General features: G+C 36.4%; 1 protein-coding gene across 2 annotated transcripts; it reads right to left on the bottom strand.

Moving 5' to 3' along the window:
- Positions 1-2,514: 2,514 nt before the first annotated feature.
- hnmt (histamine N-methyltransferase) lies at positions 2,515-12,605 on the bottom strand. 2 transcript variants are annotated; one of them, XM_044132272.1, is made up of 8 exons: positions 12,498-12,605; positions 11,566-11,731; positions 10,648-10,793; positions 9,030-9,082; positions 7,141-7,248; positions 4,946-5,076; positions 4,677-4,770; positions 2,515-3,640 (listed from the first exon to the last, which is right to left on the bottom strand). In XM_044132272.1, the coding sequence occupies exons 3-8, from the start codon at positions 10,782-10,784 to the stop codon at positions 3,279-3,281; spliced, it is 885 nt and encodes a 294-aa protein (XP_043988207.1). In that variant the 5' UTR covers positions 10,785-10,793; positions 11,566-11,731; positions 12,498-12,605; the 3' UTR covers positions 2,515-3,278. The 2 variants fall into 2 exon arrangements, with proteins under 2 accessions (XP_043988207.1, XP_043988208.1); XM_044132273.1 differs by having other exon boundaries at positions 11,566-11,644.
- Positions 12,606-13,221: the final 616 nt, after the last annotated feature.

Below are 13,221 nucleotides of genomic sequence, written 5' to 3'. Positions count from 1 at the left end.
GTTGTTCTGTTGTTGAACTTCTGTGCTTGTCATGGATTGTCCATAACGAACACCATGTTCATGCATAAGGGTGTCCACATGTGCACTTGGCACCAGGACACCCTAGGCCGCAGTTCAATGATAGACTTTGTCATCGTTTCATCCCATCTGCAGATGTATTTCTTAGACACTGCAACCTGACCCCGGATAAAGAGGAAGAAAATGGATGGATGGATGGATGGATGGATGGATGGATGGATGGATGGATGGATGGATGGATGGATGGATGGATGACTTCACTTGTATTCCGTTTTTGTAATACAAGTTCCTTCCCTTGATTAAACCACTGCAGTGTAACATTTGTCTGATGTTTCATGTCTGTATCATAATCAGCTCTTTAACTTGCTTTTGTACAGAAATGTGCTTTGGAAAAAACGTAGCTTGCTTATTGATGCTAATTATTTCTTTATTTGTTTTTATATAATTGTAATTCCACTGCCAAAACTTTCTTGATACTCAGACTTAGTAAAGATAAGCTGATGTAGTTTTAACTCTCAGAACACTTTTTTAAAAAAGGTCCCATTTTGAATTCCTCTTTTCTTGCAATGTGAAAAGAAAATCCAACCAAATTTAAATTCCTTCTCAGTTATTTTAGAGTACGAGAAAAATGACCAACCTCAATTTAACATATTAAATATTAAATTAACAATTAACTACTTGTTTTTCATTTTTGGTTTCTGATGAGAATTCAAACTATCCAAAGATGCACAAACTAGAAACTCAAAACACTGTTCATTTTGAATATTACCTCTGCCTTCAGATGGCACCAAGATCACTTTTCTGAACTGGCAGCATAAAATGTGCCTAGAGGTTTTTGGTAAATGTTTTTTTTTTCCAGAGTTAAGAAAATATGAGTTCATTTGAATTTTAGATCACAAGGAAATTAGTGGCAGGAATCATTCTATTTGTCCAAGACACACTGATAGTTATGGAGGATTGGCCTTGATAAGGACAGCTAGAAAAAAGTGTGAGAAAATGGGACATTTTTAGTTTTTTCTTGAATGGGTATTCTGTTTGTGTTCATTTAAAGGAAATCTTTCCAAATTAAAATTTCCACAAATACAGGAAAAACTGCTTCCATTTCAATTTAACATTTTGTATTTCAATGATGAAAATCTAATTCTACAATGATTTATGAGAGACATTGCAGCTACCAAAGCACAGATGTGGAAAAAGTTTGGGGGAAAAATCTACCTTTGGCTTTTCAAAAATATTCTGCATTGTTCATTGATCTTGCAGAAAATTGATGTATTATGTGTGTCAAGTTGAGAATCAACAGTGACATAAATTTGAATCCAATGATGGATGACAGGGCTGCACATTAGTAGCAGTGGGTTCAATAGGGTGATCCAATCATCTACCAAGTCTGGACTAAGACACATCACAGAAAATGACACGTCATGACAAAAAAAATGCAAAATGCTTGTCTGACATAATCTGTTTTGCTTAATTTGTTGCTCATTTGTGCATTACACAGGCTTACACAATAAGAGATGTTAGTCATGCTCAGGTGATTCGTAGGTGATGGGCTTTCCTGTAGGTGTGGGGTTTCCAAATAAAGTTTTACTTCATGCTTGTCTGGTGAGAACTTAGAACAGTTACTGTAGATTAACCTCAGAGAAAACACAAATTAGTTCCATTTTTAGTGATTATGCAGTTTAGGATTAAAATTATCGGGATGATAATTTTAAAGTACGGGACAGTCATCATTTACCCTCCAGTAACTATTGCTGCCCTCAAGATGGTGCCAGAGGTTCACACATCTGCCTCAAGATCTTCAACAGCAGCATTTACTGAGTTCATTGTAAATATGGAGGGAAAGAAATTAACGCTTATATAAATAATCCACATTTTGTGTATCTTACGTCAAAAACTCATGAACATCTAAACAAATTCCACGGTCCAAGATAGAGCAACTTGTGTTAAAACTGAAAAACAGTCAATGGAAGAAAAATGTTGCTGCAGTGTCAATGGCTGGTGGCGTTTACATCAGTAAGGTTCAGCATTTCAGGTTATAGTACTAAATGTTGAGAGAAGACATTTTCTTTCACTGTGTGGGATTGCTTCAAATTGCAGAGACATTAAATTGACATTATTTATTGGTTCCAAGTAAAACCATAAACTTCTGAGAAACTGAACTTTGCATCTTTACTGTAAGACATAAACATTAGAACAAAGAAAATTTCTTAAAATGTATCACTCTGGCGGTAATGTGTTAATATAATATACGAGAACCCTTTCACCATGGCCTCATTATTGAAATAATATTTCTATGGAACAAGGAGTTCCTGAGATAAGAATTGTAAAACTAGATAATGCAGGTAATTTGAAAGATTCTGTCTTTTCTTCTATTTCAAAGAAAACATTAGCGCTTTAAAATACTGCAGCATTTTTCTGAATATTGTGAGTTTTTTTACTGATTAATAGAAATAAAAGTGAGAAATAAAATTTTTAATACACAAGAAAGTGGAGTAATTTTCCCAGTAGGCAAGTATAGTTTTTATTTGGGATTTTTCAATGAGATTTTGCACAACACTCATTAGCAGCACAAACTTGTTATTAGAGGAATTAAAGTAGAGAAAATTTTACAAAATTTATTCAGTATCTTTATATTGTTCTATACATCCTACTTAAATAAATAATTTTGTCTTTTACTAATAAAACAGGTTACTCAACAAAATAATTCGCCATTTATGGTAAAGTGAATAAAAAACTAAGTGCATTAAAAACCCAAAAGGCTCGTAGGAGCAACTATGTTTTCACTTACCCAGTTCAGGTCCTACTAGAAATAATACTTTCAATCATTTTAAAACATAATGTACAATTACTTTAAGTTTATCTAAACTGATTCTCAATGAAAAGCTAATTGTCCAGTTTTATATTTATTTGTACAGTTGGAATAAAACACTCCCGGAGAAAGCAGCAGTATAATGGGGTTTGGGCAGCAGCCTGCCAAGAGCAGCTCATTAAAAGCTGTAATGACCGGATAAAAGTCTGAAGCTAATCTCTGTTACTGAGTCCGAATGATCTCTGATGTCATAATAATATAAATTCAATCATAAAAATTGAAAGGAATATATAATTGTATTTTATGTCAGAGGACTTTAGAATTCATACAACCTGAACATGTATACAAAAACTAAATTTACTACAAGATAAAGCTTGAAGATACTCAACATGCTTGACAATATTTCATCATCTATAACTGATTTAACCTTCACGCTAGCTATGATCTGCTTTTAATTTGGTTTATCGATGACTATGACACCAAGGTTGTTGTTAAAGATAACTCTGCCCTCAGACTCCGTGCTGCAGTCCGGATGCCGGAGCAGCTCCAACACGCCATCTTTCAGCTCTGGTGACGCCGTTTTATTAAAATCCAGCACTTCGGTGAGAAAGTCAAGAAGCAGCTCCCCCTTCTCATCTCCCTCCGTGAAACACTCGGTGATATCCATTTGAGATGGCAGGTCAAAGCTCTGGTAGCTCACTCCCTTTGAGTCCAGGAGGCTTTTGATGTCTCCTGTGGTCACGCATTGACTTATTTCTGTATTGCAGAGCTCGTTCCTGTATTTCCGCCACAGCTTCCCCCAGCCACTCTCCCCTTGAACAGGTGGAGCAGAAACAGTGCCAGAGTCAGTTTGGTAACAAATGATGACAATGTTTACAAGCACCTTATGTTCCAGACCAACAGAAAACACTGCACAGTTGAGAAATAATGCACAGTTGTCAAAATTGTTTTACTAGTGTGAATTTATATTCAGACTGTCTCCTTTGTAATGAACAGTTTTCTGCAATTACCGAAGTAAGTTTTTTGGAGTATGCTCCTGGCAGCTTTGGTTTATCTAAAAACATTATTTTTTGCCAATTTTTCTTTCTAAAACAGTCCAGGCTCTGGGAAATTCAATATTAAACCAAATTTTTCATAGATTCTAAATTGGATTTAGGTTTTTACCTCAGTCTGAAGTCATCTTCTCTGACTAACCTAGATTTAACTCCAGCTATCTTCACTCAGCTCTGACCATCACTCCTGCTCCTGCCATCAATGGTAGGTGTGTTAACAACAATGTGCTATGTCAGTATGTTGCCACATAGCATTTTGCATGAAGGCCCAAAAGACTGTTTTTTGTTTCTTCTGACAACATCAAATTTGTCATAATGTTTGCTGTCATGGGGGAAACTGCTAACAGGGTTTGTCATGACAGTTACTTGCTTCTTTTCACTTCATCACTGCCTTGGTAAATAGCTGTTGGCTCCCACCTGAGCTATGGATCTTTGAAGCTCCCCCAGATTCATCTTTGCTCATTCTCTGATTAATACTCTCCTTGCACAGACAGAAAGTTTAGGTGGACAGTGAAACGAAAGGCTGGTTGTTTGGAGCATCAGAGTAAAATAGGTGAATCATATTTCTCATTTTTCTTCCACTACATATTTATGCATTACTTTACTTTTTGTTGATCGACTCCATAAAACCCTAACAAAATACACAGACATGTTTGGTTCTGACACAACAAAATGTGAAAAAGTTTGCAACTGTATTTCCCCTTGAACAAATGAAGCATAACAGTTTCCTTCACATCAGCGAGGAATTCAAATTAACAAGGACAATTGTTCATTTAAATTGACGTCAATCAACTCACCAGACACAAGAATAATAAGAAGCTTCCCATTCTTATCGAGGAGACTCTGGAAGAAGCTGATGGTAGCACCGGGGTCCTTCACATAGTACAGCATCTGTTGATTTCACCACACATAATGAGCTGGTAACTGCATTCATGGAGCACCTAATTATATTGCTTTGCTAGACAGATGCTCTAATGGGATTAATTGCTGCCGAGTGCCACCTAATGAATATGACCTAGATGTGTCAGAAATACAGCCCTAGGGCTGGCAATACTTCAGCACCAACCTGTATCATGTGAATGAAGTCTGCCTTCTTTGTCGTCTTGCTCAGTTTCCAGTGCGCTTCAAACTCCGAGGCTGTCATCTTGTTCCAGGTAAACTTGATGTAGTTTAATTCAGGTTTCTGCGACACTAAAACTTAAGACAGATAATTAACAAACACAACAACTGTTTTTTTATGTGTAGGGAGGTATAGCCTTTTATATGAGAATATACGCTGAGCTGATAAGTGTACACACTCCAAAAGATCAGGTAAATAAAATAAAAAAAGAGACCATGACAAATCATTTCCAAACTTGTTCCATCTTTAAAGTTCCAATTCACCTTGTGTTATCTGAAGAACACACAAATTGGTTAGAAAGAGGAAACAATCTGTTCAAGGCAGTGTACAATCTCCTGTTTGCACTCTCCTTTGAGCTGATGATTTGAGGAAGCACCTTTTTATTCAGCTTCAGCATCCAATCTGCTTTGATGAGTCGGTCCGCATTTCACATCTTGACTTGGAACTTGTCCACTCTTTCATACAAAAGTTCCCAAACTGTCAGATTTTGTGGACATCTTTTGAGTGCAGCCGTGTTCATGCCTCCACACAGATCTTCTATTGTCACATGCAGGAGATAACTAGCAATTGCCAGAAATTCCTGCTGCTCCTTCATTGTTCACCCAGGCCTCCTGGCAGCCTCTTTGACCAGTTTCCATTTTAGTTTTTCATGAATCTTGCAGAAGCATCAGGCTCTTTGCAATGCCACTCTGCTTTTTTGATGTCTGTCTTTGTGTGTTTCATTATATTTTTTAATACTGTAGAACTTTTTCTGCACACTTGGCTTGATTAATATTCTCAGTTGTAACTTCTCACAAAACCAATACCGTAACTAAAGCTTTCAAATGTGCCAAAAAAAAAATCCTGCAAGGCCATTTGAACATGATTTTATGTTAATTTGATTCAATATAATTGATGGGAGTTGGATAGTTCTGTATAACTAAATCCTGTAATTAAAAGGTGCTACAGCTATGTATTTGTTTAGGGATGTGTAATTTATGCTCACCATTTCCATTTCTTTTTACATTTTTTTCGATAACTTGATTTAATTTAATTGCACAAGATGTTTCTAAATTTCATTTTAAGTTTACAAATGGACTCTTTTTAAGGAACCATGCCATTGCTAATTGTTGCTGTAAAATGTGTTTTTTAGTAATTTAAAAGGAACTAGGCCAAGTGCACTTCTTGTTTTACAAAGTTTAAGTTAATTTTGGAAATGTCTTCTTTTCAACTGAAGAAAAGCTAAATGGTGGTAAATACAAAAAAGCAATTAAACTCTGGTTAGAAATTTCATTTCTCTGCTTGGCTGTTTTGTATCTCACTCATATTCATTTAATCACTATTTTTTATTTAAACATGAGGCAAAAGATCCCTGTATATATTTTATTCATGAGCCTTTAAGTTGTACAGCGGGAAATAATAAATCTGTGTCATTCTACTACAACCGAATCAAGCGACATTCTACTGGTTCCACTGACTTTTTGGAGTAATGTCAAAAAAGAAAGAAATAGGTTTTTGTTCTCACAGTGGGAAAATTAAGGACAATTCAGGAATAGTGAATGCAGCATTTGTATGAATATGGGATGAAAAAGACCAGTCTGTGACTGGCTGCTGGTCTGGCTCCTTTATATAAACTTTGTCAAGTTGCAAGAGCAGACATGGAGGTAAACGCATGTCAGAACGTGAATTGAGTAAGCATACACACACAATGTACATCATTCTCTGCTCATTAAAACCCTTTCTCCATTGCCAAGTTTTACTCTAGCCTGGTTTGTTCCTTGTCTCCAAAAGTCCTAACTGACCATTAATTTTAAGAAGCTTATGGATATCTGAAAATACAGTAAAGCAAACTAGAAGCCTTGAACTGCAACCGTGTTAAGCATCAGATGGCAGACAACCAGCCACTTGTTATTGGAAGTATGCTGGAGGGGTTGTCGGTTGCTGACTGGTCATTGTGATTCAATGATCAGCTCTTCTCTAAAAGAGGAGTAATGGTTTTATTAATAAGAAGGTCAAAGGCAGCTTTAACACAATGATTCAGCATTAAAAATACAACAAACATACCCTTTCCAACCAGAAAATTAAATATTGAAACATCTTTAAGAATGCATGTGAACATAGATACATTTTGTAAGAAGAGGATGAACCTAAGAAGACTGTACCTTTGTAGTTGTGTAGCTGTTGGCTGCTCGGCTCCACCACCTCATTATCTACTGTCACCCCTGGATGCTTCTTATGTAGCTCGTTGAGCATCTCTAGGTCTATCTCACCTAAAAGAAGTGAGACGGTTAAAAACAAAAAAGAAAAGAAAAAGTTAGGGGCAAAATAAATGTTTACTTGCTGAAATCCTCTGGTGTTTATAATGCTGTGTTACAAAAAGAAAACCACAGAAAATTTGAATCATAGGTTAAATTTCCAATATAGCTGTTTAGAGTTGCTTTTGACCCACAATAACTGGAACATTGACCAACATATAAATCTGAGCCACTTTCTGTTTTTGCTGCTCATATGTGACTGTTTAAGTTTCAACTTTTTGAACAGACCTGTTCTGTTGCACCATTTTGGTGCAAGTCTTGCACATCATTTAGTTTATATCCACATCTGGCTTTGAATCCAAAGTTTTCATACAAAAATGAAACAACTGAACCTTTTTGTTAAACAAATGACTTCTGAAAACATCACCACACTTAGAAATGTAAGTTAATCTTTCAAAAGAAGCAGAAATGCACATCAGTCAGCACTGAATACAAGACAAAGGCAATTTAAAATATCTTTTTTGTATTTAGCGTTGTGTCCATTTGGAGCAAAATATGAAATTGAATGATAAACTTAATTCCATATTCACAGATTGTATGCACTTTAAGTCTGTTTGCTTCAACCTCCGTGACCAACTAATTTGAATTTATAAACTTACATTCCAAGAATGTCATCTACTTAAGGTAAAAAATGTTGTGTTTGGACTTTTATTTTTATTTCTGAGGTCAGAATTTGAAGCCAGGGTGTCTCCATAAAGGACAACTTACATCTGAATATACAGTGTCTGCTCTCCTATGTACTACCCAAATTCTTTCTAGATGTTAATAATTTAAAAAATATGAACTATATCTTTTAGTGCTTGCAGAGAAAGAACTGAAAAAAGCACTGTCTATCATCTTGTAATGCTAACAGTAGACAGGACCAGAGCATTTAGTAAATCACTCTGGAGTTCTGCCTCGCAGCTACAACTCATTTTTACTGGATGTGACATTATTTTATAATTCCCAATGCTGGGTTCTTAGGCAAGTCAAATACAACATTATGATGTCACCACAAAAAAGTAGATTAAAAATTATCCTGTTATGCAAGAAATACTCAATCTCACAATGGATTTTGATGAAAATTTTATATTCAAAGTGAAGTAATCTCATAAAGTCCACCTGGATTAAAAACCAGAGCAGGTAGTCTAACTATTATTCTGTCAGTATCATTTGACTAAAGGGAGAAAATTGTGTTCTCTTTCTTAGTGAAGGTGACAAGTTGTTACGACAAGAGGAATAAATTTAAGCCATGGAGCCGATGCAAAGATGCAGTGAATTGTTTTAAGTTAAATGATACCTTGCAGGGAAGTTTGTAGTCATTCTAATGGATTTTCAAGTCCATTAGAAAATTCATTATGATACAGAAATGACAGCTCAGATAAAGTAAAAGGATTAGCTTTGACATGAAGTAAAGGGTAGCAGTACTCTGAGAGCAAGTGCTCAGTTTGCACAGGAAGAGAAATGAGTGTATTGTAATAGAACCTGGTGCTGTAAAGCTTCATAGTGTTTAGGTCATTTTGTCAAACTAAGTAAATAAAATGGTCAGATGGCAACAAAAAAGCCTCCAAACTGTCTTTTCTTTTTCTCATAGCAGCCATGAATAAACTCTCCAATCGGCTCAGCAGCAGCCGACTGATTCACCAACGTTCCCTCACCTTAGCTATCTGCTGCAGAGGTCATTGAGCTATTTACCGTGTCACGCTGCACATAAGCTAAGTTCAGCGGTGTCAGCGCCATATAGTTTGTGCTCTTACCAGCTCCGCTTCCAACTCCAATGACATTTAGATGGGACTTTACATCTCCAATGCTGCAGGGAGAGCAGGAAAAGCAGAAAAAAAAGAAAAAGCAGAGTGTCTTCAGAGCAGCGACGCCTTGAAATTCACAGCTTCCAACCTGCCAAATGTGGGTCACATCTTCTTGGGCCTGTAACTGACAATTCTGCCTGACACTCGGGAATGTGAGATGTTCTGATCTAACGACGGAAGCCTCTGCTAGAACTTGGGCTTTGGATGTTGCTGTGGCACGATATGTCAATCAACGTAAATTTTTATTAACTCTATTACACCTTTTAATTAACTTGCGAGTCACATACTACCGGCTCCCTGACGGATCTGCTTGCGAAAACGTCAAAAAGAGCAGAGTTTGGTTCAGTTCTCTGCAGCATGTCAGTCACCTCCCACAGCCTGTGCCAGCAGAGACCATCTATGCACTTACTTTTTGGGAATTCACAACCATGCACATACTATTTGACGGGTTAAAATATAACTTTAGGTTGTCAGCCAATAATTGTTAATCTGTGAAACAGACTTTGGACTTAAGTTTAGTTAAAAGAAACTGTTAACTGTTTTCTGTGATAACAAGCAACCCAGTTTGTGATTATTGATTTTCACAGGTTTTGTATCTTTATGATTTATGTGCCTCAGACACGAATTAATGCACTCTAATTAATTAGACATTTGCTTTTTCGTCCTTCAAACTGACATGTACAAATTATTTGCATTGCAATGAAATTCACATATTCTGTTTTCCAACAAGTTTTATACCGCAAGGTGATATTTTTACATTCTGTGCATTAACTTTCAAACATGCAATTAGTCATAACCTACTTTTAGATCACTGGATAGGTCAAGTACTAACGTCTGTTTCTTTTACCTTCCAGTTGCTTAAAGGTCAAGACCATTTCCTGCTTTATGGTCCTCTGGTTAATCAAAAACCCTGAAGCCATATCACGTTCTTCACAGTTTACCCTTAAAAGATTTTAAACCCAGATACATATTTGTCTCAACTTAATCCTGATCTTCAAGTGACATTGAATTGCACTGTTTTTCTTCATCAAATGCATTATTGTTTCAAATTATATTAATGAAGCCTTCATGCAACAAGAAAATAAATATCTTTTTCACGAACTTAAGTGAGAGGTTCATTTGAACTATTGATCCAAAAGATCATGTCATTTAATAAAGTTTTGTTTCCTTCATGCAAAGCAATATATTTAAATAATATTTTTTCCCTCTTTTAAAAAAACTCTACATAATCATAATTTTGTCAAGACATGTCAAAATTACAATTATCTTGTCGAGAAATATTCTCTCTACCAAATGTTTTTGTAGAAACCAATGACAGTGCAGGCAAGGACGATGAAAGTTGGGATTATTAGTATCGTACTTATCTTTACAGTTTTCATTATATTCACAAAACTTTTCTTTCCTGAGTTTTTATGTGGAATTATTCAAAATTATTCACAGGAAATTCACCTATTCACAGTTTTTTTTTAATCATTGGGCATGTCTATAAAATTCTAAAGAAAATGCAGCCACAGACTGTAATATTTCCAGTTGTCCAGGTGTTAATTCATTGTTAAAGGAGCTTTACCTGGACAGAATGTCAGGTAGTTTACTGTGGATGAAGTCTCGCATGCATTGGTGTTCAGAGGATCGCTCCAGAAAAAGGTGGAAGGCTCTCTGGTACCTATCATCATCATGAACCAGACTCTTCAGTGGGGATCCCATGATACAGGTCTGGAAAAGAGGCAATTCATTTAGGCTTATGCTTTGGCTGGACCATACACTTTAATCAAATTAACTTTATGTCCTGTATTGAAGATAGTCCCTTCACCGGGTCTCAAGACTTCTGCAGCCTCTAACAAGTGTTCTTCCTGGTTTTAGTTCCATTTATCTTGCTATTAACTCTGATCTGATTCCCTGTTAACACTACAACACCATTCCCACAGGATGATGCTGCCACTGTGTTTTAATCAATGTTGACGTCACAAAAATATCCAAATGAAGTACAGTCAAGCTTTGTAAATTCTGTAAAGTAAGAAAGTGTATATCACATTTCACTTCTGTATGAGGTTTTAATTTGACTTAAACACCTAACAGTACAAACACAAAAACATAAGATAACATTTGTCAAATGGGATCTACTATTATTGTCTTCAAAACAGAGTCATGTATGGTGGAACGTCAACACACCGAAGCGTATTGCTCTATTATCGGAACGCTAAATCTGTAAATCTATCTTGCTTTTGCTCTTCCCTGTTTTATTACGACAGAGCTGCCCATTTATTGACAAAAAATGACAGAAGCGGCAGCGGAAACACAGAGCTGCACGCAGGCAGACATGCAGACAGACGCTGTCATGTCCCCCCGACATAATTATGTGCAGCTGGTCAGAATACGAACAAAACACGTCCGTCCTCCACTCAGTGAACGTCAAAGAGCAAGTTTCATCGTTCGCTAAGATTTCCGTCATGAGCGTGTAAAGCAAATCGTGACGATGATCACTTACTACAGTCTTCCGGCAGAACAGCGTCCGGGGAAGGTGGAAGGCAGGAATGAACCCTCCCACATGTGTCACAGCTTCTTCCCTTTAGGGAGGGCGAAAGGTGGCGGAGGAAATCCGTCAAAGAAAATCTGTCTTCCCAAGGCCTGAGGGCTGCAACTTGTACGTTTTCCTTTGAGATAAGCGTTTGTTTTAAGAATATGAGAGACCTGGCTTTCTAATCTGACTTTACTGCCTTAAATTTTATTGCGATAGATTTGGTCAAAACAGAGGGAAATGTCATGTTCACAGGTGGGGGCTGGAGCAGAACTTCAGCCTGATTTGGAGTTACTTTTAAATTGTCTGTGGTGGGATTTAGTGGTATTAATATTTTTGTACATACTTAACAAGGTGGTCGATAATACCCTGGTTTGTTAAAATGTTTTCAAAATGTACATTAAATTTTTTTTAAATTGTTTACAGTGAAGTTAATAGAATTGCATTTAATATATTTTCAAGACTTGAATGCAAAAGATCTAACTATAAAAATACTCACTATAGCATTTAAAAAGTGTCAATTTCTGTCTATAACAGTCTATAGTGAAACTTATGGATAAATGTCACTAATAATCACAATATATTTAATAATAATAATAAATATTACTTGTTGACATGTTCAGTAACTGAATAATTTAGAGTTTAATCCTCTCATTTTAACAGTGACAATCCAGCCAAATTTGCAGTACCGTAATTCCACCACACTGCGCTATCTGAAAAATTTCAACAGTTTCTGAAAGGGGAGACGTTGCTCCTTCCAGTCAAAATCAGGTTATTACTGTAATTTCACTCCCGTTGTATCAGGGAGTGGCACTTTTAATAGACAGTACATTGCAAAAATAACTTGCTAGATATTGAACGTTCCAGCATTTATAGACATATGAGAAAATACAACTACTCACAGGACATTTAAAGAACTATGTACATTTAAAATAAGCAAAAAATATCCAGGTGGAGATTTTAAATTTAGGATTTAGGGTTAAGCTTTTAGAGGTCCTCTGACACAGATGGTTTCCGTAAAGAAGGCATCCTGCACTTTTCAGTATGTTCGTCATAGCCCTCCTAACGAGCCATCATTTGATCCAGGTGCATTAAACCAGGGAGAGAACTAAAACATGCAGGATGCCGGTCCTCAAGGACCCACTTTGGGCACCACTGCGTAAGGAGACAGTTGGAGAGGCAGCAACTTGTCCCACCGGTCTCTTGATGAGTCCAACCTTCTACTTCATTATTGGACACAGAGTTATCCTAATAATGTTATACTGTTAGCTTCAAATAAACTCAATTTCATTAATCCTGCAATTGGCTTTTGAAAAATTTGAACTGGGAATGAAGCAAACATTATTTGGGTTCAGGGAAAAAATCATTTATTGCCTTTTTTGAGTCCCACTGAGTTTTCCATATGCTTTAAAAAACTGCCAGGTCACTGTTCATGTCAGACTTGACTTCAAAGTCCTTTCATTAATTACACAAGGTTGCACCATCTTATCTCTTTGGTCTCATTGTTTTCCATGTCACCTTTTCTCTGTCAGATACAAAGGGTTATAAAGGAGACAAAAAAAATCAGGGGGTGGAAAAGTTAGCACTTTTCAGCCATGATCCATTTAATTGGAATGAACACCCTCC

The sequence above is a fragment of the Gambusia affinis genome, linkage group LG11 (genome assembly GCF_019740435.1).
Source record: "Gambusia affinis linkage group LG11, SWU_Gaff_1.0, whole genome shotgun sequence".
NCBI classification, from domain to species: domain Eukaryota; kingdom Metazoa; phylum Chordata; class Actinopteri; order Cyprinodontiformes; family Poeciliidae; genus Gambusia; species Gambusia affinis.
This window is presented reverse-complemented; position numbering and strand designations above follow the sequence as displayed.